This window comes from Sminthopsis crassicaudata, chromosome 1 (genome assembly GCF_048593235.1).
Source record: "Sminthopsis crassicaudata isolate SCR6 chromosome 1, ASM4859323v1, whole genome shotgun sequence".
Taxonomy (NCBI): Eukaryota; Metazoa; Chordata; class Mammalia; order Dasyuromorphia; family Dasyuridae; genus Sminthopsis; species Sminthopsis crassicaudata.
The window spans coordinates 181,356,517-181,381,634 of record NC_133617.1 but is presented as its reverse complement, the minus strand read 5'-3'; the positions used below and the strand labels follow the sequence as shown (position 1 = coordinate 181,381,634).

Genomic DNA, 25,118 nt, shown 5'->3' with positions numbered 1-25,118 from the left:
TCTCTCTTTCTCTCTCTCTCTCTCTCTCTCTCTCTCTCTCTCTCTCTTTCTCTCTCTCTCTCTCCTCTCTCTCTCTCTCTCTCTCTCTCTCTCTCTCTCTCTCTCTCTCTCTCTCTCTCTCTCTCTCTCTCTCTCTCTCTCTCTCTCTCTCTCTCCTTCCCTCCCTGTCCCCACGCCCAACTTTTGAAGCTGTCAGTGTTAGCTTTAATAAATGCTTGACTAGGTGAATAAAAGACCATGTTACTTGCAAACTCGTCCTAATTTTAAACTCAGATCTCTCACTTGCAATTGCTTGTTTCTGAGGATATAAAAAGCAATTTCATCTTATTTAATGGGGTGCTACCTACAGCTGATCTCAAGAGGTTTCCAGAGACTCTCTTTTTTTCCGTCACAAACTGTGTGCCCAAAGTCCTTCAAATAGCATCAAGCATCTATAACAGGCTACATGATAGTGTTCTGCTGGATTTATATACTTTTAAGTTCCTGCTAAAGACTAATGAAATTTGCCATCATCTTATTTAAGGGGATTTAGTGTCCACCGTATCAAAAGAACTTAATAGTAATAGTAAAGTTAGTTCCCTTTATGATCATCACACCAAGGTTCTAAACTGTATCATGAATCTTTAAGTTATACTCTATTACAACTGACATTTCTCCGTCCTATCTATGGTCTATATAGTGTTTTCTACATACACCAGAGATAGGAAAGAGAGCTATTTCTAATATGTATGACTATCATAGGACAAGTACCCTGTTTGTAAATATTAACCAGAAAGATTTCTCCTCTCTACCCCTATGTCCCAAGCAGCCAATATACAAAAGCATTCTGTTCATGTAAGATTAATGATGATCGCAAATGATATTTACAAAGTATTTTAAGGTTTACAGGGTTTTCCTCCAAAGATACAAGAGGTATCAGGTTAACAATTTGTTAAGTGTAAATATATGCCCAGTATTGTGTCATTTATAAGGGATACAAAGTAAAAAAAAAAAATTCTCATATTCAAAAAGCTTCCATTCCAATGAGGAAGACAACACATAAACTACTTGGTAGATCCAAATTATATAGTGGATAGAGCAATAACCCAGAGTCAGAAGGATCTAAATCCAAATCTAGCCTCAGACATTTATTAGTTGTGTGACATAGGCAGTCACTTCATCCTATTTTTCTCAGTTTCCTCATCTGTAAAATGACCTGAAGAAGGCAATAGCAAACCACAACAGTATTTTTGCCAAGAAAATCCCAAATGGGGTCATTCAGAATCACTCACAACTGAAATGATACAATAATAAAGTCTCAGAGGGAAATCCTTAGGAAGTTGGGGATGAAGCATGGAAAGATGGAAACCAGGTAGTCTCTTGTTAAAGCCTCCTATAAACAGTGGTGAACAGATTTTTGAAGGAAGGCAGGGAAATTAGAAAGCAGAAGTGAGAGGGTGGGGTGAGTATATCATGAGATGCGGCCAGTGCAAAGGAATAGGAAGTGTTGGGATGAGGGGCAAGTAGACCAGTTCTGGGATAACAGAATCCATGGAGGGGAGCAAGGTAAGAAAGGGCTGAAATATAAAGTACTTTGGATGCTGAAGAACTTTGATAAATAACTGAGGCCGGGGGAAATTATTTAACTTTGGCATGAGTAACACAATAAATTATTACCTCTAGTATCCTGTCTCATGTATTGCTATCTGCCCTCATACCAGAATTGTCATGATTCCTTATTACTTCAAAACAACTACAGACACCAGAGAGTAGAGACCATTTTGGGGTAATATAGAAAAAACCATGGATGGCATCAACCCATAGTGAGTTGATAAGGCTGGATTTAAAAACAAATAAGCAAACAAAAAACCTTTCAAGCTGAAATGTGCAAAGAGAAAAAGGTAGGTCCCAGAGCCTAATCTACCAACTTTGAATGTGGAAGTTTAAAGCAGATTAACATGTATTACTTGTAGCCAAAAATAACTATCTACTGTTTTCTGGAAAGAGGTATTCAGATCAGATCCTTTGAGGGTTTGATACAAATAATCCTCCAAGAGGAAGCTTTTGTTCCAGATCACAAAGTACCTCAAGTTTTTACCAAGTAAATGGGATAAAACAGCTTCTTGTCTTGATCTTTGCTGATCAAAAAGCATCTAAAATTAGGAATCCTAGAGATAGAAATAACAATGAAGAGAAATAGGATGGGCACGTGTGAGTGCTCTGTGAAAAACAGACAGTTAAAGATGGCTATGTTGAAAGATAGGGACAGGTAGATGTCACAGAGCACAGAATGCCAGGTCTGGAATCAATACTCATCATCCTGAGTTTGAATCTAGTCTTAGAAACTTACTAGCTGAATGACTCTGGAGAAGTCACTTAACCTTGTATGCCTGAGTTTCCTCATCTGTAAAATGAAGTGGAAAAGGAAATGACAAATGATTCCAGTATTTTTGCCAAGAAAAAACCAAGTAGATTTGTGAAGAGTCAGACATGACTGAGAAACTTTTGAACTGAATATATTGAAAAAAGGATAGAATCACAATGTAGCCAACCTGTCCATTTAAATCTTTAGGTTACTGAGTGCTTCAATATTAGTAATTCAATAACTGTCCACTGGCATTTAAAAAATAATCCCTTCCCCCATAGTGCCTCTCTCAAGAGCCCTAAAATCTGTCCCATGATAGGGCCCCAGACTTCACACTATTCCCAAAACAATCCAGCTGTGCCAGGTGTTCTCTCTAAACAGCATAGCCGAAAGGAAATTGATGGCTCCCAGGCAAAGAAACCAAGAGTTGGGCCAATTTTACATCCTTCCATTTCCTCCAAAGAAACCTTAGACTCCAGAAACTGTTAGTTGTTAAGGTTTGCAGAGAAGACCTAACAATCAGCCTCAGAAAATTAACTAAACAGAGTTGCTTAATAAACAAAAGGAATTCAATCCTGAAACAACTGAAGATTAAATCCACTAAATGACACTTTTTCCTCTTTGCTTAAAAAAAAATAAAGTCACAGAGATGGATATTGACTTATCTGACAAGTGGTCATCTTGGCTTCTGTTTGAAGACCTACAAGGAGGGAGAACTCACCTCCTCTTGAGCTAGTCCATCTCTCACTGAGAAAACTCTAATTATTAGAAAGTTTTTTTCCCCTTGATATCTAGCCTAAATAGGCCTTCTTTGAACTTCTATCCATTATTTCCCATGCTACATTCTAAGAAAGCCAAGATCCTTCAAAGAGCTAAATTATTGCAAAGCCTTCTATAAATTGCAAGAGGAAAGTAAAATATCTTGCTGTTTCTCTCTTGTGTCTCTCTGGTGGCTTCTGTAAGTAGTCCTGGCCCCAGAGCAGGTTATTTCATATGTGCTTGTATGTACATATCCACAGAGGAAAGAATATGTCCTGTTAAGTTTTGGCAGTCTATTTATGTCCTTCTGTGGTCAAGATGTCTCATTGTTCCTCAAGACTCTCATACCTTCCCCAATCACACTTTGAACTCCAGGATACTATTTCTGCCATAACTAAAATTCAATAAGTCATTTTCATTTTGGGGGTGCTTCTAGGTTTCCTCAACCAGATGTTCCCTGTACACTCAAGTCAACTGCATTTATTAAGCATTTAGCATGTGCCAGGTGCAGAACACTGGAGATATAAAACATTGGAGATATAAAGAAGGGCAAAAATAGTCCCAGCTGTCAAAAAACTCACAACTTAATGGGGGGAATCAACATGAAAACAACAATATATAAACAAGATAAACAAGATAGAGGATAGTTTTCTTTCACAACATGACTAAAATGGAAACATGTTTTGCATGTATAAGCTATGTCAAATTGCCTGCCTTCTCAATTAGTAAAGAAGAAAGGGAAATAATTTAGAATTCCTTTAAAAAAATGAATGTTAAAAATAACTTTACAATTAATTGAAAAAAATTATTTTCACTGTGGATATATATATATATGCATATACACACATATATATACACACACACATACATGTACGTATACACACATGATAAATTGAAGATAATCAAAAGAGGGAAGACACCAACATTATTAAGGGAGAAAAGGCTTGCTAAAGATAGGATTTTAACCAAGACAAGTCAGGAGAAGTCAGAAGACAGAGACAAGGAGACCATTCCAGGAAAGGGAGAATGACCAGTGAAAACGCCCTTATAGCATAAATCCCTTCTATAGTATCCACACGCTGAACAATATACCAGTGCTGACAAAATAATCAAATTTGCATTTCCAAAGAGGTTTTGGAAAATAAGCAACAATGAAATTAAAACTCAAAAATCCTATCTTCTTTAGATCACCCATAGCATTCTCTAGCCCAGAGGGTCAAGCCATATATTCAACTTCCTTTTGGGGGGTCAGCACCAAGCAATTAAAAAACCAGTTACCCTGGTATCTTTTATACAGTATAAACTGTATTGGCTCCAAAGTCAAAGATTATTTAATCATTTTTCAGTTGCTTCTAACTCATTACTCTTTGGGAGAGGACGGGAAGGCTCTTAGTAAAGATTTCCTTCTCCAGTTCATTTTATAGAAGACAAAACCGAGGCAAGCAGGGTTGAGTGACTAGGGTCACATAGCTATTAAGTGTCTGAAGCTGCATGTGAACTCAGGTCTCCCTGTCTTCAAGCCTGATACTCTATCTGCTTTACCATCTAGTTGCCCCTAGTGTAAAAGGACTTGGATTCAAATCCCACCTATATGATCTTGTACATATCACTTAACATTTCTGAGCCTCAGTTTTTCCATGTGCAAAATGAAAGAACTTGACTTCTCAAAATCACAGATTAACCTCTATTCTTTTACATCTTTTTCCTTAGGAAGGACAGAAAAAATTTGAATTATTGAATGGTGCAATATAAGACCAGAATTGTGCAGGCAATCCTTGCTCTAAAGAAATGTGTAAATAATAACAATTAAAAGAAAAAAACACAGGGTGCTATTTGTTAAATACACTCCCAAAGTGAAACCCAAGAAACCCAAACTGCTAGGATTTTTAGTGTCTCCAAGGGTTAACAATTCATTCTAGGAATTTGTCTAATGAATGAAATGTCAGAGTCAACTGACCTGTACCATTCCAGCTAGTCCCTATTCCCTTTCCTCTTTTTTTTCACTGGGAAAGTTTGGGTTTCAATGATCTAACTGGTGTTTTCATACTCCTGTGGGACATAGGTAGAGCCTTGACTACATCAGAGAGATAAGTTGGAAGTCCCCTTCAATTGGATTATTTTAAGTGTATCTTTAACATTTAAAGAATTGAACTTTTTTCTCTCTCTGACCCTCCCTCCCTTCCTCCTTTCATCTCTTTTCATCCCTTCTTCTCTTCCCTCCCTTCTCTCCCTCCTTCTTTTTTGTTTATGTGTCTGTCTGTCTGTCGCTCTCTCTTTCTCTCTCTCTCTCTCTCTCTCTGTCTCTCTCTCTCTCTCTCTCTGTCTCTCTCTCTCTCTCTCTCTCTCTCTCTCTCTCTCTCACACACACACACACACACACACACACACAATTAGAAAAACAGGCAAACTTTCTGACAGAGAGGTGATATAAGGTAGCTTCTAAATGAGATATACATTATTAGAAGTAGCTAATGTAACCATTTGTTTTATTTGACTAAGGATTTTTTCCTTTTTCCCTTTTTTTCCAATTGGGAATGGGGGAAAGATGAAATAAGTGTTAGTAATTGAAAATATGAAATAAAAATTAAAAAAAAAAACAGGTAAGGAATGAAGTAAAGGAGTATGTCCAATCTATTGTTCTATCACAGTCTGGGTACCATGTCTGAAGAGGTACTAACTGAAATAAAGGATCTGTTCAGATCACAATACCTGATTTTTTCTATTTTCTTTTCTTTTTATTCTGGACTTTAAAACACTACACACACACACACACACACACACACACACACACACACACACACACACAACATTTTGGAATACAGTATAGACCAGGAGAGTATGATAACTAAAACTACAAATCTTGCTTTTTGTTACTTATAGAATAAATTCAACACGTAACTTCAAAGCTGCTTCACAATACTCTATACCAAAAGTTCTTAATCTGGAGTCCAAGCACTTTAAATGGGATCTATAGATAGATTTCAAGAGATCCATAAATCTGGATGGGGAAAGAATTTATATCTCTTTTCACTAACCTTTAAATTGAATTTTGTATTTTCTTTAATTATGAATTTAAAAAACAACTATTTTGATAAGCAGTCTATAGACAAGTTCTAGACTGCCAAAGGAGTCCATGACACAAAAAGTTTAGAATTCTTGATCTAAATAAGGTTAAATAATTAAATTACCTAGATTAGTCAATACAAAGTTGGACTAAGAGAATAAATTTCAATCTGGGATGTTTGATGGATCCAGAATAGAAAGTACTTTGGAAAGAATTATCTTTCTACTTGAAAAGAGCTACTAGGAAAATAGAAAAGAAGCTTGGCCAAAATTAGGTGTCTTATATCACATAGCACAATAACACCAAAATGGAGATATGACCTGAATATTAAGTTACACTATTAAAAAATATTAAAAGGGAACCAATCCAATACTTTCCCTAGCTATGACTAGGAAGAGAACTGTTAAGCAAGAAATTGATAATCGCAAAAGATAATCACTTGTTCCTATACAGTACAACTATAAATAGATTATTTTACAAGAAATTCAGAAGTTTTTACATTAATAAAATCAACAAGTTGGATAAGAAATAAAGCAATCATTTGAGGGCAATAACAAAATCTCAGCATCCCTCAAAGGGTCAAATATATAAGATATACAGAGAATCAAGAGCCACAGCTTAGAGATCAAAGGTTATGCATTAAAAAACAAAAACAAAAACAAACAAAAAAAACCTGCTATCAAAAGAAATTTAAAGGAGGGGTGGGGGAGTCAAGATTGAAAACAAAAGCCAAGAAGTTGCTTTGTTTCTAAAATAATTCTGGAACAATAGAATCTTGTACAAAAAAGATAAGAGTAAAACAATTTTCCAGCCTAAGATAATTTAGAAGGACTTCAAAAAAGGTCTGTCTCACTTGAGTAAAAGGGGAAAAGAGCCTTGCAAAATGGTATCTGAGAAAGCCATCAGGAGACTCTTAGCCACAGAACAGATCAATAACCAAGGCCTTGGTTCACCAGGCAAGTGGCACAGCAAGCCAGCTGTGAGGCCTTCAGTCCCAGCAGAACTGGCAAACTGGAGCCCCAGAATCCAGTGCACAATAGGTGCCACTATGCTAGGCTATGCTAACAGAGTAGGCAAGCTGCCAATTCCAAAGCCCTGCTACAAAAAGCCAGTGACCAGGACTTCTGGCCCCTATGTGTGAGAAGCTTGGTTACAAGTGATCCTTGTGTCCCATGAGCAGAGCTCAAGTTTGAAAAATGAACCACCACCAAAAAAAGGGTCCATATTATATAAAACTACTATAGTGACAGAGAAAATCAAAACACAAATTTGCAAGAGGACAATGATGCCAAAAAATGGCTACATGTAAAATCTCAAAAGGGCATATGAATTATTCTCAAGCCCAAAATGTCTTCTTGGAAGTGCTAAAAAAGGATTTTTAAAATCAAGTAAGGGAAATAGAAGAAAAACTGGAAAAAGAAATGAGAGTCATGCAGGAGAATTAGGAAAGAAAAGTCAACAACTTGGAGAAGGAAGCACAAAAATTGAGCAAAGAAAACAATTCCTTAAAAAGCAGACTTGGCCAAATTGGGGGGAGGGGGAATCCATTGAAGAAAATAACTCCTTTGTTGGTTCAATATTAGGAAAACTATGAACATAATTGACTATATCAATAACCAAACTAAAAGAAATCATATGATTATCTCAATAGATACAAAAAAATTTTTTTTGACAAAATCCAACACCTATTCCTATTAAAAATACTAGAGAGCATCGGAATAAATGAAAAAACCATCAGTAACACCTTATGTAATGGGGATAATCTAGAAACATTCACAATAAGATCAGGGGTAAAATAAAACTACCCACTATCACCATTACTATTCAATATTGTATTAGAAATGTTCGATTTAGCAAAATGAGAAGAAAATGAAATTAAATCTCTAAAACAAATTGGAATAGGTAATGAGTAAACAAAATTATTACTCTCTGCAGATGATATGATGCTATGCTTAGAGAATGAACCAAAGAACTACTAAAAATAATTAACATTAGCAAAGTTGTAGAATAAAAAATAAATTCACATAATTCATCAGCATTTCTATGTTACCAACAAAATTCAGCAGCAAGAAATATAAATTGAAATTCCATTTAAAATAACTGTAGATAATATAAAATATTTAGGAGTCTACCTGCCAAAGTCAGGAACTATATGAATACAATTAGAAAATAACACGTTTAAAAGTAGGATTGGCCAAAAGGAAAAGGAGGGCTAAAAACTACCTTAAGAAAATAATTCCTTAAAAATTCATTTTGGGCAAGTGGAAACTAATAACTCTATGAAACCAATGTTTTAGGGCATAGAAACCTCACAAACAAATGCAGAAAGGCAAAATATCAAATGCATCTTTTTCAGATCATGATGCATAAAAATTACATATAAAGAATACATGGAAAGATATATTAAAAATTAACTGGAAACTAAGTAATCTAATTTTAAAGAATAAGTGGGTCAAAACAACAAATCATAGAAACAATCATTTCATAAAAGAGAATGGCAATGAGACAATGTACCAAAATTTATGGAATGCAGTCAAAGCAGGACTTAGGGGAAATTTTATATTTCTAAATATTTACATGAATAAAATGAGAAAGAGCAGATGAATGAATTGGGGATGCAAATTTAAAAGCTAGAAAAATAACATTAAAAATCCCTAATTAAACACCAAATTAATAATTCTTAAAATCAAAGAAGAGATAAATAAAACTGAAACTAAGAAAAACCATTGAGTTAATAAATAAAACTGAATTGATTTTATGAAAAAAATCAATGAAATAGATAAACCTTTGATTAATTTGATTAAAAAAAGAAAAGAAAAAAATCAATTGCCAGCATTGGAAATGAGAAAGGTGAATGTACCACCAAGAAAAAATTAAAGCAATAATTAGGAGTTATTTTATACAAATGTATGGCAACAAATCTACAGAAATGTAAATTGCCTAGGTTATTAGAAAAGGATATAAAATATTTAAATAACCTCCTCTTAGGGGGCAGATAGATGGCGCAGTGGATAGAGCACCATCCTTGAATTCAGGAGGACCAGAGTTCAAATCTGGTCTCAGATACTTAACACTTTCCTAGCTGTGTGACCCTGGGCAAGTCACTTAACCCCAGCCTCAAGATAAATAAATAAATAAATAACCTCCTCTTAGAAAAAGAAATTGAACAAGCTATCAAGGATCTCCCTGAGGAAAAAATTTCCATGCCAGATGAATTTACAAGTGAATTTTATCAAATATTTCTAAAAACACAAGTCATTCCCTAATTGATAAATGGTCAAAGGATATGAAAAGGCAATTTTCAGGTGAAGAAATTAAAGCCATTTCTAGCCATATGAAAAAATGTTCTAAATCACTACAGATTACAGAAGCACAAATTAAAACAACTCTGAGGTAACTCTTTATAACTATCAGATTGGCTAAAATGAAAGTTGTAAAGGGCTAAAACTCTGAGCAGATGCACTTAATCTAGATAACCTAGCACTTAAGGCTAATTACCAATTGGACAATTCTCTATTAACATGTTTGAAGGATGACCCTACTCAACTCTGTGCTGGCTTGATCTGTGGGTATGGACAAAGAAGGGAGGAAAGATGGACAAAGAGGGTGGAATAGGAGAGGCAAGATCCTTCTTTGGTGGTGGAGAGAGAGGAAGGAGGTGTGGAGATTCCTATATCTAATCCCCTGACAGCGACCCCAAAAGACCAAGAATAAAGAATTTTGTTTATCCTGACTCCAGCTGATTCTAAGATATCCAGGATCTCAACAGAGAGTAAAGGAAAATAATAAATGTTGGACAAGATGTAGGAAAACTGACACCTAATGTATAGTTGGTTGAATTGTAAACTGATTCAATCATTCTGAAAAGCGATTTCAAATTATGTTCCAAAGGTAATCAGACTGTGCTTTGATCCAGAAATACTGCTACTGGGTCTGTATCCCAAAGAGATCATAATAAAAGGAGATAACTGTACAAAAATACTTACAGCAACTCTTTTAGTGGTGACAAAGAATTGGAAATTGAGTGGATGCTCAATTAGGGAATGGCTACGTAACTTGCAGTATATGAATATAATGGAATACTATTGCACTATAAGAAATGATGAGTAGGTAGACTTCAGAAAAATCTGCAAAGATTTATATTAACTGATACTGAATGAAGTGAGCAGAATCAGAACAATGTATACAGTAACACCAACATTGTGCATATGACCAATTATGACTGACTTAATAGTAAAGTGAATTTAAGAGCATTCCAAAAGACTCATTTCAAAAAATGTCCACTTACAGAAAGAACTATGGAATCTGAACACAGATTGAAGCATACTATTTTCACTTTTTTGGTGTGGTTTTCCTCGTTTGTTCTATTTCCTTTTCCCAACATGCCTATTGTGGAAATGTTCTTACATGATTACACATGTATAACCCATATCAGATTTCTAGCCATCTTGAGGAAAGGAGGTGAAAGGGAAAGTAGTTAAACAAACCATGGTATGTGAATGTAATGGAATTTTACCAAATCATTTTGTTTTTGTTTTTACCAAATCATAAAACATAGTATTTAGAATAGGAGGAATCAGAAGAACAGTATATGAACCAATGCAAAGTCAATAGAACCAAGATAATATGCAGTAACTCCAATCATTACAAAAACTTGTTCTTTCTACCTTTATAGCATCTATTGTATGTTGCATATGTTATTTTCTCTTCTCAAATCAGCCTAGTTACAACTTTATTACCTCTTACCCTAACTACTGAAATAGCCTTCCTTTTTTTGGTTTCCCTGCTTCAAATCCCTTGTCACTCCAATCCATGCTTCACACAGCTGCCCAGGTGTTTTCAAACTAAAATGTATTTCTAATCTACTTCATCCCCTAATTTAAAAAACTCCAATTACTACTTAATATCTCCAAAATCAAGTATAAAGACCTTTGTTTGGTATTAACACTTCACAATCTGAATCCTTGTACTTTGGAATCCCCATTTACTCATCTGTGATTCATCTATCTAGCCAACTAGTTCCTCACACACATTCTACCTTCTATCCAGTGCCCCTTCTCATCTCAATCTTTTGGCTTCCCTGGCATCCAAAGGCTAAGTTTAAATCTCACAATTGCCTGAAGGTTTTTCTTGGTTCCCCCAAGCTGCTGAAGACTTTCCTTCTAAGTTTATCTTTCAACAATTCTATATGTATTATGTATAGATACATTGATTTATATTGACTCCTCCATAAGAATATAAGCTCACTGAAGTTTAGTGCTTTTTTTTTTTGCATGCCTATATCTAGCACTTTTTAAACACTTAATATTTGTTGTCTAACAATTAAAATTGAAAGAATAATGATGAAATGGAAATTAAAAACTGTATAATTAAAAAACTGAAGCATGGCCCTAAAGAAAATATATGAGGATATGGCTCCCTCCAGTTTTTGCAGAGGTGAAGAACTACAGATGTAGTAAGAGCACATAATGATGTATTGCAGGCTCCCTGGTTGGGCAGGATAAATTGAGCATAGAAAAATCAAAAATATATCAGTTAACATTTATATACAAATCCACTATGTACAATTGGCTATCCATTTTAAACACACGAATTTATCATATGCACCTTTTTTCTTCTCTCCTCTCAACCCTAGAGATGGCTACCATTATACACAAATTAATACATAAACATACATAAAATTATACATATTTCTACATCAGTTCTTTCTCTGGATGAGGATAGTATCTTTTTTCATATGTTCTTTGTCAATTAACATTCACAAAATTTTTAAAGAAATTAATTCTAAAAAACCTGGCAACATGGAGTGGGTCCAGAAGAAAGGAATTAGGATAGTAAGTCAGATGACAAACATTTATTAAGTGCCTCCAATATGCCAAGCACTGGAAATACAGCAGAAACCAAAAGGCAGTTCCTGCCCTTAAGGAGCTCACAATCGAATGAAGGAGACATGAAAGATAGCTAGGGGATCTAGAAGTTTTGATACTCCATCAAGGAATTGGAGGACCTTAAGTTCAGAGAAGAGAAGACATGATTGAGGGAATGTGGTTATCTTAAGATATTTGAGGAGCAGGGCAGCTAGGTGGCGCAGTGGATAGAGCACTACCTCTGAAGTCAGGATATCTTGAGTTCAAATTTGACTTCAGGCAGTTATCACTTCTTAGCAATGTCATATAACCCTAGGCAAGTCACTTAACCTAATTGCCTCAAAAAAAAGATATTTGAGGAGTTTATATGGAAAAGGCATTCTAATCATCTTGACCCTTAAGGATAGAAATAGAATAAATAGATAGAAGGTACAGAGAGGCAGAATTGGCTCTCTATCAATTATAATTGTACAAAAATGGCATAGACTATATCTCTAAAATTAAAAGTCTTCAGCTAGCAGCTGACTATCTAAATGCCCTTTGTTGGAGATAAAGAACATTTATGTCATCAGATAGGATGTCCTTTGAAGTTCTTTCCAAATCTATTTCATTATTTAAGATTAGGGAAAGAACTATATGGAACGGGACTTAAAAGATGAATGGAGGGAAAGGCATAGAAGAATAATTGGGAAATTAGATTGACAAGTATTTAATGACATTTATTTATGGAAGGAGAAAGTAGCTCAGAAATCATTTTTGAAAGTATAAAATATTGAAATTACCATAAATATTCATTTTCAAATCCCAACAAAAAGCATGAAGATCATTATATTACTTTTTATGCCTAAGCAAAAGATATTTTATCTATTTGTTTATTACAAAAAATGGTAGTTTATTACACTTATCCATCTGTGCTTTATAGCCTCATTAGAAACACCTGACATCACTTGCCTTTAAAATAGTATTGGTTTTGTGTTTTCAGCATCATACCTTCCACTAGATTCCAAATTTGGTAATTCAACTGGCATGATGCCCACCCATACTTTGGAATGAATAGTCTTATTCATTGAAATGGACAATCTCTATTTAGTTTATTGGCATGAAAACATCAACAAAGAAATTCCTATCTCTTCTTAATTGTTAGACTTAAAATTCCACAAAACAGTAGCTAGGCTGGGCAAGTGACCTTTACTGTACAATGTTAGAACACAGTGATTGTGAAGTAGTTAAATATTTTTTAAGTGATCACTTTTTTTCTAAATGTGTTCTTAGAACACAGAAAAGTTGTGTAAGAAAATACAACCTTGGTATACTTGAGACAGTGAGGCATGCAAGTGATAAATGCTTCATTCAATTAAAATAAAAAAGAAAATGGATAAACAGTGCTATTTTCCTGACACATAACTCATTTAGAAACCTGGAAAAACCTGTTTCAAGTTCCTAAGACCTTAGCTTTCCTTAAATTGAAAGTTACAAAATAATAATTATTATAAAACAAAACCAAAAACAAATTAAAATGCCCAAACTAACATTCAAATCTGTCAACTTCTTAAAAGCAAAATGTAGATTTTCCTTAAAGGTCTCCCAAAAAGAGGAGAAGGGTTCAGTCTGAAATATTTTATACTTCCTCTCAGTCTTAAAACATTGGAAAACCGATTTGGCTTGGAGATCTGAATAGAAGGGAGTTTAACTACTTAGTGCCAAGAAGCTGTAATGGAAAAAAAAAGCTTAGGAGATGGCTGGACTCTATTTTCTTTTTGCTCAATACATCCTGTCTTTAATCTGAAGGGTAAATAGGCCAAACCCAAACATACCAACTCTTTTCAGGTGAAATTATCTAGGTTATGAAAACATGCAATACAGTTTTTTATTTTTCCCTTAACTCATGGCTGATAGAAATCACTTTCAAAACAAACCAGCAAGGCAAATCATTGCTCACAAGAGAGTAGACTAACAAGTTCTCCCTGCTATGATAAGTAATTCCCAGGAGGAATCTTGGGTCTCTTCTTTCACTTATGTTCCAGTTTTCAATCCTGTCTTACAGACAATCCTACAGACCTGGGAAATCAAGAGCTGGGCTGTACACATTCCATCTGCTACTTAGTGGAAACTAATCTTTTGAAACATGCTTCCAGATTAATCTGAGTGGACAAGGTTTTTTAAATGGATTATATCATTTCAGGATATGGATATCTTTGATGAAAAGGAAATGGTCCTAGGATCCTTTCCTTAGTGATCAAAGGATAATATATTTCACAAGCAAGTCTAGAGTTACTATTTAATACAAAAATATCCTGGATTTCAATTGAACAGGCAAAATCCCATGCTTTTGAAATGACTTTTATTCCATCTTTCCTCAATATTGAGTACATGTTGGTGGCAAGCTACCATGGCAATAACAATAACAAGTTTCACTGGTAAATATCTTTATAAATTGCCCATTTTCCCAATTCTTTTAATGAGAAACTAGATCTCTATGCAAGTACAAAATATTCTCCTTATAGACATTCTCTAGAGGTTTTTAAAAATTAGCACAGAATTTCATTTGTGGGAAATAATTTAATATAGTCCTACTTTACAAATTTTGAGTACAAACATTATTATCCATTAAACATTAATTTCTAAGAAATATTAAGCACCCACTGAAGGCAAAGCAGTGTGCAAGAAGCTGGGGAGAAATACAAGGGGAAGGAAGAAAAAGGGAAGAAGAAAGAGAAGTAGGAAGGATAGAGAAGAAAAACAGAAATAGAAGGAGGAAGGGAGAGAGGAAAGGATGAATTTATTAAGTACCTACTATATGTTCCAAGAACTGGACTAAGTGGTTTATATTTTACTTCATTCTCACAATAACTCTGAGTGAGAGATGCTATTATTATCTCCATTTTACAGTTGAGGAAACTGAGGCAAACAGAATTTAAGTGACTTGTCCAGAATCACAGGCCAAATTTGGACACAAGTCTTCCTCATTCCAGATCTATCATTCTTATCTACTGCCCTACTAAGTCGCCTATAAGGACAACAAAGAAAAGATTCCCATCTTCAAGATGATAACATTTATATGAGTCAGACTTACAGGGGTATGAGACATAAAGAAGTTGCTATTATTAAAATCCAAACATGTACGCAAGGCAAAAAATGATTATGTGGTTAGAAGAGAAACCAAGTATAGGCGTATGTATGTGTATGTACATGTATGTATGGAAAGGGAACTGCTTCAAGAATCAGGACTTGAGTTCCTATCACACAGGTAATAAATCATTCCCTCATTTATAAAATTAAGAACTGGACTAGATGAATCGAGATCCTTCCAGTGCTGTATCTTTTATATTTTCTGCAGTCCATTAACATCAGTTTCCTCATCTATATAATAACAGAAATGAATTAAATAAAAAAAAAATCTCTAAAGCCTTAAATAAAGACTCATCTTTCTGAGTTCAAATCTGGCTTCAGATATTAAGTAGCTGTATAACCCTGGTCAAGTCACTTTAGGGAGACTTATCTGGCTTCAACACTTACTAGCTATGTGAACCTGGGCAAGTCACTTAACCCTGTTTGTCTCAGTTCCTCATTTGTAAAAATGACCCAGAGAAGGAAGGAAATGGCAAACTACTTCACTCTCTTTTTTTACAAGAAAACCCCAAATGGATCATCAAGAGGGGGACACAATTGAAATAACTGAACAACTACCACAATCACAGTATGGTTATCAAGCTAGAATATCTATAAAGCATCATGAAAAACTATGGGTACACTGGTACAATTCTAGGACTGTAAGTGTAATGAATAGGACATACTGTATACTAGGATTACTATATACTACAGTTATAACTGTGATATATAGTAGGATAAAGTTCCATCTATTTAAATACTACTTTATAAATAGCAAACATCAGCATGGAGTTTTAAGGTTTGCAATGAACTTTAATCCTGACAATAAACATGTGAAGTAGGTGTTATTTTTAATCTCCATTATGCATAAAAGGAAACTGAGACTAAGAGAACTGAAACCACTTTCTCAGGGATGTGCAGATAGGAAGTATGAGGCAGGATTTGAACTAAGGTCTTCTTGAATGACATATCCACTATGCCATCTAGATGTCACTAAATGCACACAAGTTCAATAAAGTCTGTCACTACTTCCTCCCCTCAACTCCAATAAATCTACCAGATTGCTATGTGAGCATGGTCACATAAATTTTCTATGAGTCACAATATCTGAGGTCTTCATACTGTCTGCAAATCTGATTCTGTAGTAAAGTTTTATGTGCATGATCATGGAGGTTCTTTCTTTGAGCAGCCAAAGGAAGGAAAGATAAAACTGAAGAACTGAGAACACCTTTCTGCACCCTAATCTAAACACCTATACAGGCCCATCCCAACTGTTGACCAGTTACTTTGTTAAGAGAACAGGTTATAGAAAGAACAGGGAAAGGTTATTTTTTTTTTTATATAAGCACAGCCATTTCCCATCTAGAAAATCACCAAAAAAGAAGTTTTGGTTTTTTTAAGGATAGATCGATTTTGAGTTTTCAACAATGAGAAGGAAGTGCTCTGATGCCTGAAACTGGGCTGCTGAAGCAAAACTAGGAAATAATTCTGTGGCTTTAAAAAAAAAGAGGAACTAGGCAGTTATGAAAACAGAGTTAAGTTTCACTGTTATTTTCTGGTGACCCTAAATTACAATACAGCATAACTTCTATTTTCTTTTTTTTTTTTTTTTTAATTTTAATTTTATTTTATAATTATAACTTTTTTTTTGACAGTACATATGCATGGGTAATTTTTTACAACATTATCCCTTGCACTTACTTCTATTCAGATTTTTTCCCTTCCTCTCCCTACCCCCTCCCCCAGATGGCAGGCAGTCTTATACATGTTAAATATATTACAGTATATTCTAGATACAATATATGTGTGTAGAACCGAATTTCTTGTTGCACAGGAAGAATTGGATTCAGAAGGTAAAAATAACAGTTTACACTCATTTCCCAGTGTTCCTTTTCTGGATGTAGCTGATTCTGTCCATCATTAATCAATTGGAATTGGATTAGCTCTTCTCTATGTTGAAGAAATCCACTTCCATCAGCATACATCCTCGTACAGTATCATTGTTGAAGTGTATAATGATCTTCTGGTTCTGCTCGTTTCACTTAGCATCAGTTGATGTAAGTCTCTCCAAGCCTCTCTGTATTTCTCCTGTTGGTCATTTCTTACAGAACAATAATATTCCATAACATTCATATACCATAATTTACCCAACCATTCTCCAATTGATGGACATTTCCAGCTTCTAGCCACTATGAAAAGGGCTGCCACAAACATTTTGGCACATACAGGTCCCTTTCCCTTCTTTAGTATTTCTTTGGGATATAAGCCCAGTAGTAGCATTGCTGGGTCAAAGGGTATGCACATTTTGATAACTTTTTGGGCATAATTCCAGATTGCTCTCCAGAATGGTTGGATTCTTTCACAACTCCACCAACAATGTATCAGTGTCCCAGTTTTCCCACAGCCCCTCCAACATTCATCGTTATTTGTTCCTGTCATCTTAGCCAATCTGACAGGTGTGTAATGATATCTCAGAGTTGTCTTAATTTGCATTTCTCTGATCAATAGTGATTTGGAACACTCTTTCATATGAGCGGAAATAGTTTTAATTTCATCATCTGAAAATTGTCTGTTCATATCCTTTGACCATTTATCAATTGGAGAATGGCTTGATTTCTTATAAATTAAAATCAATTCTCTGTATATTTTGGAGATGAGGCCTTTATCAGAACCTTTAACTGTAAAAATGTTTTCCCAATTTGTTACTTCCCTTCTAATCTTGTTTGCATTAGTTTTGTTTGTGCAGAAACTTTTTAATTTGGTGTAATCAAAATTTTCTATTTTGTGATCAATAATGGTCTCTAGTTCTCCCTTGGACACAAACTCCTTCCTCCTCCACAAGTCTGAGAGGTAAACCATCCCATGTTCCTCCAATTTATTTATGATTTCGTTCTTTATGCCTAAATCTTGGACCCATTTTGATCTAATCTTAGTATGTGGTGTTAAATGTGGGTCCATGCCTAGTTTCTGCCATACTAATTTCCAGTTTTCCCAGCAGTTTTTGTCAAATAATGAATTATTATATCAAAATTTGGGATCTTTGGGTTTGTCAAACACTAGATTACTATTTTTATTCACTATCTTGCCCTGTGAAGCTTCTATTTTCTATAACCAGAAACAACTTAATCAGATGTAACATTGCCTTCAATTCTACATGGTTAAAGTTTTATCATGAAACATGAATTTGACTTTTTGCTTTAGATATTTCTAACACCCCTGGAAAAAGTTTCCATTCTGATTTTAGTGAGATTTCTTTTGTTTCAAGGAATAAAAAAGCATTACAATAATGCAAACACTGGAAGAAAACAGAAAATCTAAGATTTTGTTCCAAGTCACTAAGTCTTTAAAGACTATGATTCCCAGAACTATATATGCAATCCTCATTTCTCTTCAGAACTTCAGTTTCACATCACAGGCTGCCTCCTAGACATCTCAAACTGTGCTTGTTTAAAATAGTACTCACTAGGTTATGGAATATTATTGCTCTGTAAGAAATGACCAGCAGGAGGAATACAGAGAGGCTTGGAGAGACTTAAATCAACTGATGCTGAGTGAAATGAGCAGAACCAGAAGATCACTATACACTTCAACAACAATACTGTATGAGGATGTATTCTGATGGAAGTGGAAATCTTCAACATAAAGAAGATCCAATTCACTTCCAGTTGATCAATGATGGACAGAAATAACTACATCCAGAGAAGGAACACTGGGAAGTGAATGTAAATTGTTAGCACTACTGTCTATCTACCCAGGTTACTTATACCTTCGGAAGCTAATAATTAATGTGCAACAAGAAAATGGTATTTACACACATATATTGTATCTAGGTTATATTGTAACACATGTAAAATGTATGGGATTGCCTGTCATCGGGGGAAGGGAGTGGAGGGAGGGAGAAGATAATTTGGAAAAATGAATAAAAAAAAATAAAAATAAAAATAAAAAAAATAAAATAGTACTCACTGATGCCCATCAATTTAGGAATAACTGACTAATCATATGAAAATAATTAAATATTATTGTTCTATAAGAAATAATGAGTGGGCCGATTTGGAAAAGCTTGGAAAGACTTAAATGAACTGATGCTGAATGAAGTAAAAACCAGGAGAACAGTAGTAACTGCAAAATTATATGCAATATAGTGATCCAAGATAATTCCAATGGAGATAGAAAATGCCATCTGCTTCTATTGTGAGAACTACGGAGACTGAATGTGGATTGAAGCAAACTATTTTCACTATTTTGGGGGGGGGCTGGATTTTTTTCCTCAGGGTTTTTCTCTTTTGTTCTGATTTTTCTTTCAAAACATGACTAATATAAAAATGTTTTAAAAGGCAGTACATATATAATCTATTTCATACTGCTTGCTTTCTTGGGAAGGGAGGGAGGTAAAGTAGGGAGAGAGAAAAATTTGGAACTCTAAATCTTACAAAAATGAATATTAAAAACTATTTTACAAATAATTGGAAAAGTAAAATACTACTGAAATTCAAAAAATAAAATGTTATCATTCCCCCAAAGCCTTCCCACTTCAAACTCTCCTATTATGACAATCTTAGTGTCATCCCTGACTCTCTTTTCTTGTCAAGACACATTGTTTCTACCATTACACCATGTCTCCTCGATCTCCTCTTCCCTCATACAATTACCTCTATGGTGTAGGACCTTATCACATCAGGTTCAGATTATCAAATAACCTGCCTAGGGTCTCTCCTCACTCCAAGCTATCCTCCATACAACTGCCAAAATGATCTTCCTCTCTCCATGTTACCCCCAATTCAGACTCTAGTGATTCCTATTACCTCCAGGATCAAATACAAAATCCTTTGTCTTTTAAAACCCTTCACAACCTGGACTCTTTACTCCTCACTCCCTTTGAGGAACACTGACCCTGCTTGCTGTTCCCTGTACTCAACTCTACCTCCCAGCTGTCCCTTTTCATTAGATGTCTCCCTGCCTAGAATGCCCTCCCTTCTCATTTCTCCCTTATGTATCCTAAAAGATTTCAGTCCAAATCTGTTTCTTCAGGAAGCCTTCTTAGGTCCCCATCTTCCACTCAAACCACCTTCCCCAGCTAGCACCTTCCCACAGAGGGAAATGATATATACAGTTACACTGTATATATTATTTATATACTATTTGTTATGTTGCATTCCCTATTCGGATGTGGATTTCTTGAGGGCAGAGACCTAGTTTTTGCCTTTCTTTGTACCTTTATCACTTAGCATAATGCCTGGCACATAGTAAACTCTTAATGCTTATTGACTGATTAAGCATCATTTTCTTCAAAGTAGAATTCAAACAATATTTCTCCAGATTAATAAACATTTCTGGTGAGACTATCATCCTTCTGGTTAAACAATATACCCTTCTGAAATATTAAGAATCCCAATCCTGAGAACTTCCCACTTCTCCCGGACTGACATAAAAGTTGAAGCCATAAGTTCCATTCTTCCTATGAACTCTTAAATCTGCTCACCAAAAACCTAATTATACCTATCTTTCTTCTGCTTTTTCAATAAGGAAGTGGTCACTTCTTTGCTCTACCCCATAATAGTAAAAAGTTCCTCCTTATTGTAAAAAATTAGATCTAAAAAAATGGCTCTATTTTTTTTGTTCTTCTGCCTTTTGAAGGAAGAAACTGTAATCAAAACAAGCCAATAAATGATTAGCTGTTCCTTTTTAGGTAAAAAAAGGTTTAAATAAATTTCAAGATAATTAAAGTCCTTTATTGCTACTCTGTCATGCACCCTCATAGAAGACTTATGATCTACTTCCTGTTTCCCATAATTTTCATTTACTTAATTGTTCAGATTGTCTATAGAAATTCTCTAAACATTTTTAGCATTATCAGCAAAAAAAAAAAAAAAAGGAAAAAAAACTTTGAGCATGTAGCTCTGATATATATTTATTCATAAATTATATCTATGTAAGTTATAAAATTATAAAATTCTGACTAAAATAGAAATGTTAAAAGGATGAGATAAAAAAATAAATAAAGGTTGCTTCTATAGTTAATAAGGGGCCACTGCAATTCCTTGGGGGGGGGAAGAGAGTGACTTGGTCAGACCTGTGCTTTACATAAAAGTGCTTTTGAGTAGGGAAAAGTTGTAGAAAAAGAGACCAGTCAGTAGGTTGGTTACTGCCACAGTTCAAGTGAGAGGTAATCAGTGTCTAAAGTAGGGGTGGTGACTGTGTAAATAGATAGAAAGGAACATATAGAGAGATGTAGAAATAGAAACAGCAAGATTTACAACTACTTGGATATGTGGAATAAAGAAAAGTCAAAGGTGACTGGGAGGTTGTTAAGCTCTAGGTGACTGGAAGGAAGAATGACAGTAACCTTAACAATAATAAGGAAGTTTGAAAAAAAGGTGAGCTGAGGGTGTGGATGGGATGGGAAGATAATTTAATGATACTTGGGATCCATATCAGAACTTATCCAAATCACCCAACCTGGCCATCCATAGAATCCATAGAATGGATGTCATTTATCCCACCAAAAATGAAAAGATGGAGAGGGGAGTCCAGAATCTGCCTCAATGATCACTGCTAAAAGTAAAACCTGTCCTCTGAGGCACACCTGCTATTACTATCAGGGGAACATTATCTGAGTAGATGTACACTTAGAATGAAGGAAGATAAGAATCTTCACAAGAAGGAGAGGGCAGAGTGAGAGAGTTTTGGAGACTGAGTAGATCACGATTGTTGGAGGTAGACCCTACTACTGCCACTTGTCTTTCCAACTTCTATCTGATAGATCAATTGATAGATCAACTTGTGGAGTTAAGCCATGGAGACTCTCTAGGGTCGATGCCTTTCCTCGCCTTTCCTCCATTCCAATTTCCCCATTTGGAGACCACTGGTCCATTAGATATTCCAAAGACAATATACCTTCATTCCTGTCTCTGTTGATATTAAAACAAATGTTCTCCCAATGTTAGTGTTAAGATTTCCTGGTTTTAGATAAATGCATAGTTTTCCAAAGCCATATTCTCAATTAAAAGTCTCATCCCCAAAGTTTCAGAAATTCCTAAAGGGTTAAATATGCTTCTCTGAGTTATGTCCCTTTGATTGTCATATTTACCATATAGACACTTATGAATATAGATTTAATTGCTGGATCCTTTCTTGGATTTTGTCTCCTGTAAAATTTGGAGTGTCTCTAATGATGTTCTTCCTGCAATGAAGAGACTCTCTGGTAAATAGTTTCGTAAATATTTGTAGACATGTTTCCTTATTTCTTTTTATTCTTTAGTCTTTTAGATGATCTTTCTAAGATTCCAAATAATACCTTCTTACCATTCCCATTTATCTATTTCTATTTATGGCATTTCTATGCTGTCCAAAAAAAGTTCTCTATATAGGGTTAAAATTATTTTAGTAAGCTTAGATTGACCTCTCAAGTTTCTACTCAAAATTGCACTCAAAGTTGCTTTGATCAAATGGTCAAGGAAACTTACCGATGTACAAAAGATACACTGACATTCCTGAAGAGTGGTCATCTTATCCATAGAATATTCACAAAGACAGAGCTTGCAAGTGACCAAAGGATCCAAGGCTAGTTCTCCAGTAGCTGGTTTTTCCATTGTCATATTGTGATAGCAGAGTTCACCAGCAGAGTCCATCAGTATGTTTGGTCACTTCTTGGATCTTCTTAATCCCTGTAATCAGATTTCAGAACTTAATACTTATCCGTATTACTCAAAAGTCTCCAAGAGCATTCACATAAAGAACTGCCAATCTAAATACAGACTATATCAAGTTAGGGCATGTCTGAAAACATTATGTACTTCATAAAGTTTTGGTTGGGGACAGTGAAAGAGAAGTTTAAAATTAAGCTTATACATTCATAGCAATTAACAAGGCAAAGTGGGTCAGTGGAAGGAGTACTGAACTCCCAGGCTCTCACTTTCTACCTATGTGTTTTTAAGCAAGTCATTTCTGTTATTTTTGTATGCCCAGTATTGAACATAGAGCCTCAGACATTTGTAGGCACTAATTAAATATCTATTTGATTGAATGACTAATTTAATCTCCTGGGCCTCAAGTTTCTCATTGATCAAATGAAAAGGTTGGAGTACATGATCTCTGTGGTCCCCTTCAGTTGCAGAATTATGAGCCTTATGAATTCAAAAAACAAAGAATAAGAGCAACTCTATTTTACCTATTCCAACTCAACTAATTATATCCAAGGGAAGATTCTGTAGTCCCACAGCTTTAACTAAAGTCACAGGCATCTGATAGCCCTGTTATACTTTGGGAGCTTTCCATATGTGTGGTGTGACTGAAATAAAGTATGCTTGAGCTAGAGGGAGGAGGTGGGGAGCCATATGCAAAAGGGGGGTTTAGAAGCTTCTGGTTTAGTTCTATGGGTTTTTATAAGATTTATATTTTAAAAGATCTAAGAAAATATATCAAGGAATCTTGAAAAAAAATTTTCTCTTAATGCTGTTTCTAAAACCTTTACATTTTATAGCTGTAAACTGTCCAATGCATTTTTTAAATCCCCCAAATTCTTACTGTTTTTCAAATAAATATGGTCATCCAATTAAACCCCAAAATCTTTTTTTTTCTTTTTTGAAATAACTAAAACTTTTCATTTTGGAATGACTAAGACACTGCACACACTTTTTGAGAATTTACTGGGGGGGTGGGGATTAAAATTCTACTTTAAGACTACTTTTTGGCAGAAATGCACAATATTTGATGCATTGTCCCAGTATGGCAGCTGTCAGAAATATTTAATATGTGTTAATGAAAATAAATCATTGAATAATCAATAATAGTCTAATAGATTTGGAACTGGAAGGGCCCTTAAAGACTGCCAAATTTAACTCCCTCATTTTACAGATGAGGAAACTAAAACACAGTGAAGTATCTTCCTAGGATAACAGTCTGTGGCAGGTTTTGAACCTAGACCTTTTGATTTCAAGTCCCACCTACTCTTCCAAAAGCATCAAAGACAAAACATTTCACATGTTTGAGTGCAGCCGGAACCAGATTTAAATATAATTGTGAAATATTTAACAAAATAAATAAAAATACAATAAATATAGATCCTGTGAACATATGGTTTTCTAAGCCAATATGCAGCATATAGGGATCCTTATTCAAAATTTCACAGTCCTTATTTCTCTTTGAGTTTGACACTGCTATCCTAGACCTCATTAATTCACGAGGTATCATCAAATGTTGCAAATGAAAGATTGAAAATCTGAGGTCCAAAAATTGCATGCTTTGCCCAATATCAAGCACCTGTTAAGGACTACCTGAAAGTAATAATTTAGCTTGGGTGGAATAGTCAGAGAAGATGTAAAGGAATTGGGAAATGAAGGCTTTTATCATTCAGTTCCTAAACCTGTGATTACCACAATGTACATATAATCCTCAAGGACATCATGGTTGCCACTCAGTTCCATTCCTCCAGGAAATGAAGCCTAGATATATATGCAGAGAACATCAAAGAGGCTTGAGCTGAGTCAACGGGTACTCCTCTATATACAACACCATAGAAAATGGGAACAAAATGTTCACATGCATGCAGATCATCAGCTCCTTTTGGAAATAAATTATAAGATTTTTTCTGGTCTTATGTGGAAAGAGAACCTTACCATATAGATAGCAAAGTTAGTTTAATCAACTGTGGTCAAAAGGTACCTTGATCGTGTCTGTTACAGGCAAATTTCCCATAGTAGTAGTCACATGAGAAGTGATATCTTATTTAACTAAATTCCTGCTTACCCTTCCAATTTAAATATGCAATCTCTATATCAAATCCAGCATCTGGAAGTTTATAATTTTCTTTAGAGTTCTCTAGTCAGTTGGGTGTGGGGAGAATGAATGAATACATATAATTAGGTTTATGACTGACTGAACCAAGTCAGGAAACTACCACCTGTTATACTTATTCCAAGAAAGCCTCAATTTCAGGGAAGATACCTAGTTCCTGGGAAATTTTCACTATATGTCA

The 25,118-nt window shown here is 34.9% G+C and overlaps 1 protein-coding gene across 4 annotated transcripts in view; it reads right to left on the bottom strand.

Annotated features, from left to right (window-relative positions):
* RNF144B (ring finger protein 144B) overlaps positions 1-25,118 on the bottom strand; it is a 252,393-nt gene that overhangs the window by 71,672 nt on the left and 155,603 nt on the right. For all 4 annotated transcript variants that reach the window (XR_012483017.1, XM_074272496.1, XM_074272504.1 and 1 more), the window contains one exon: positions 22,609-22,809. Coding sequence is in view for 3 of the 4 variants with exons in the window: in XM_074272496.1 (XP_074128597.1) it covers positions 22,609-22,773 (165 nt within the window). In the remaining variant the exon portion in view is untranslated. The remainder of the gene's footprint in view (positions 1-22,608; positions 22,810-25,118) is intronic.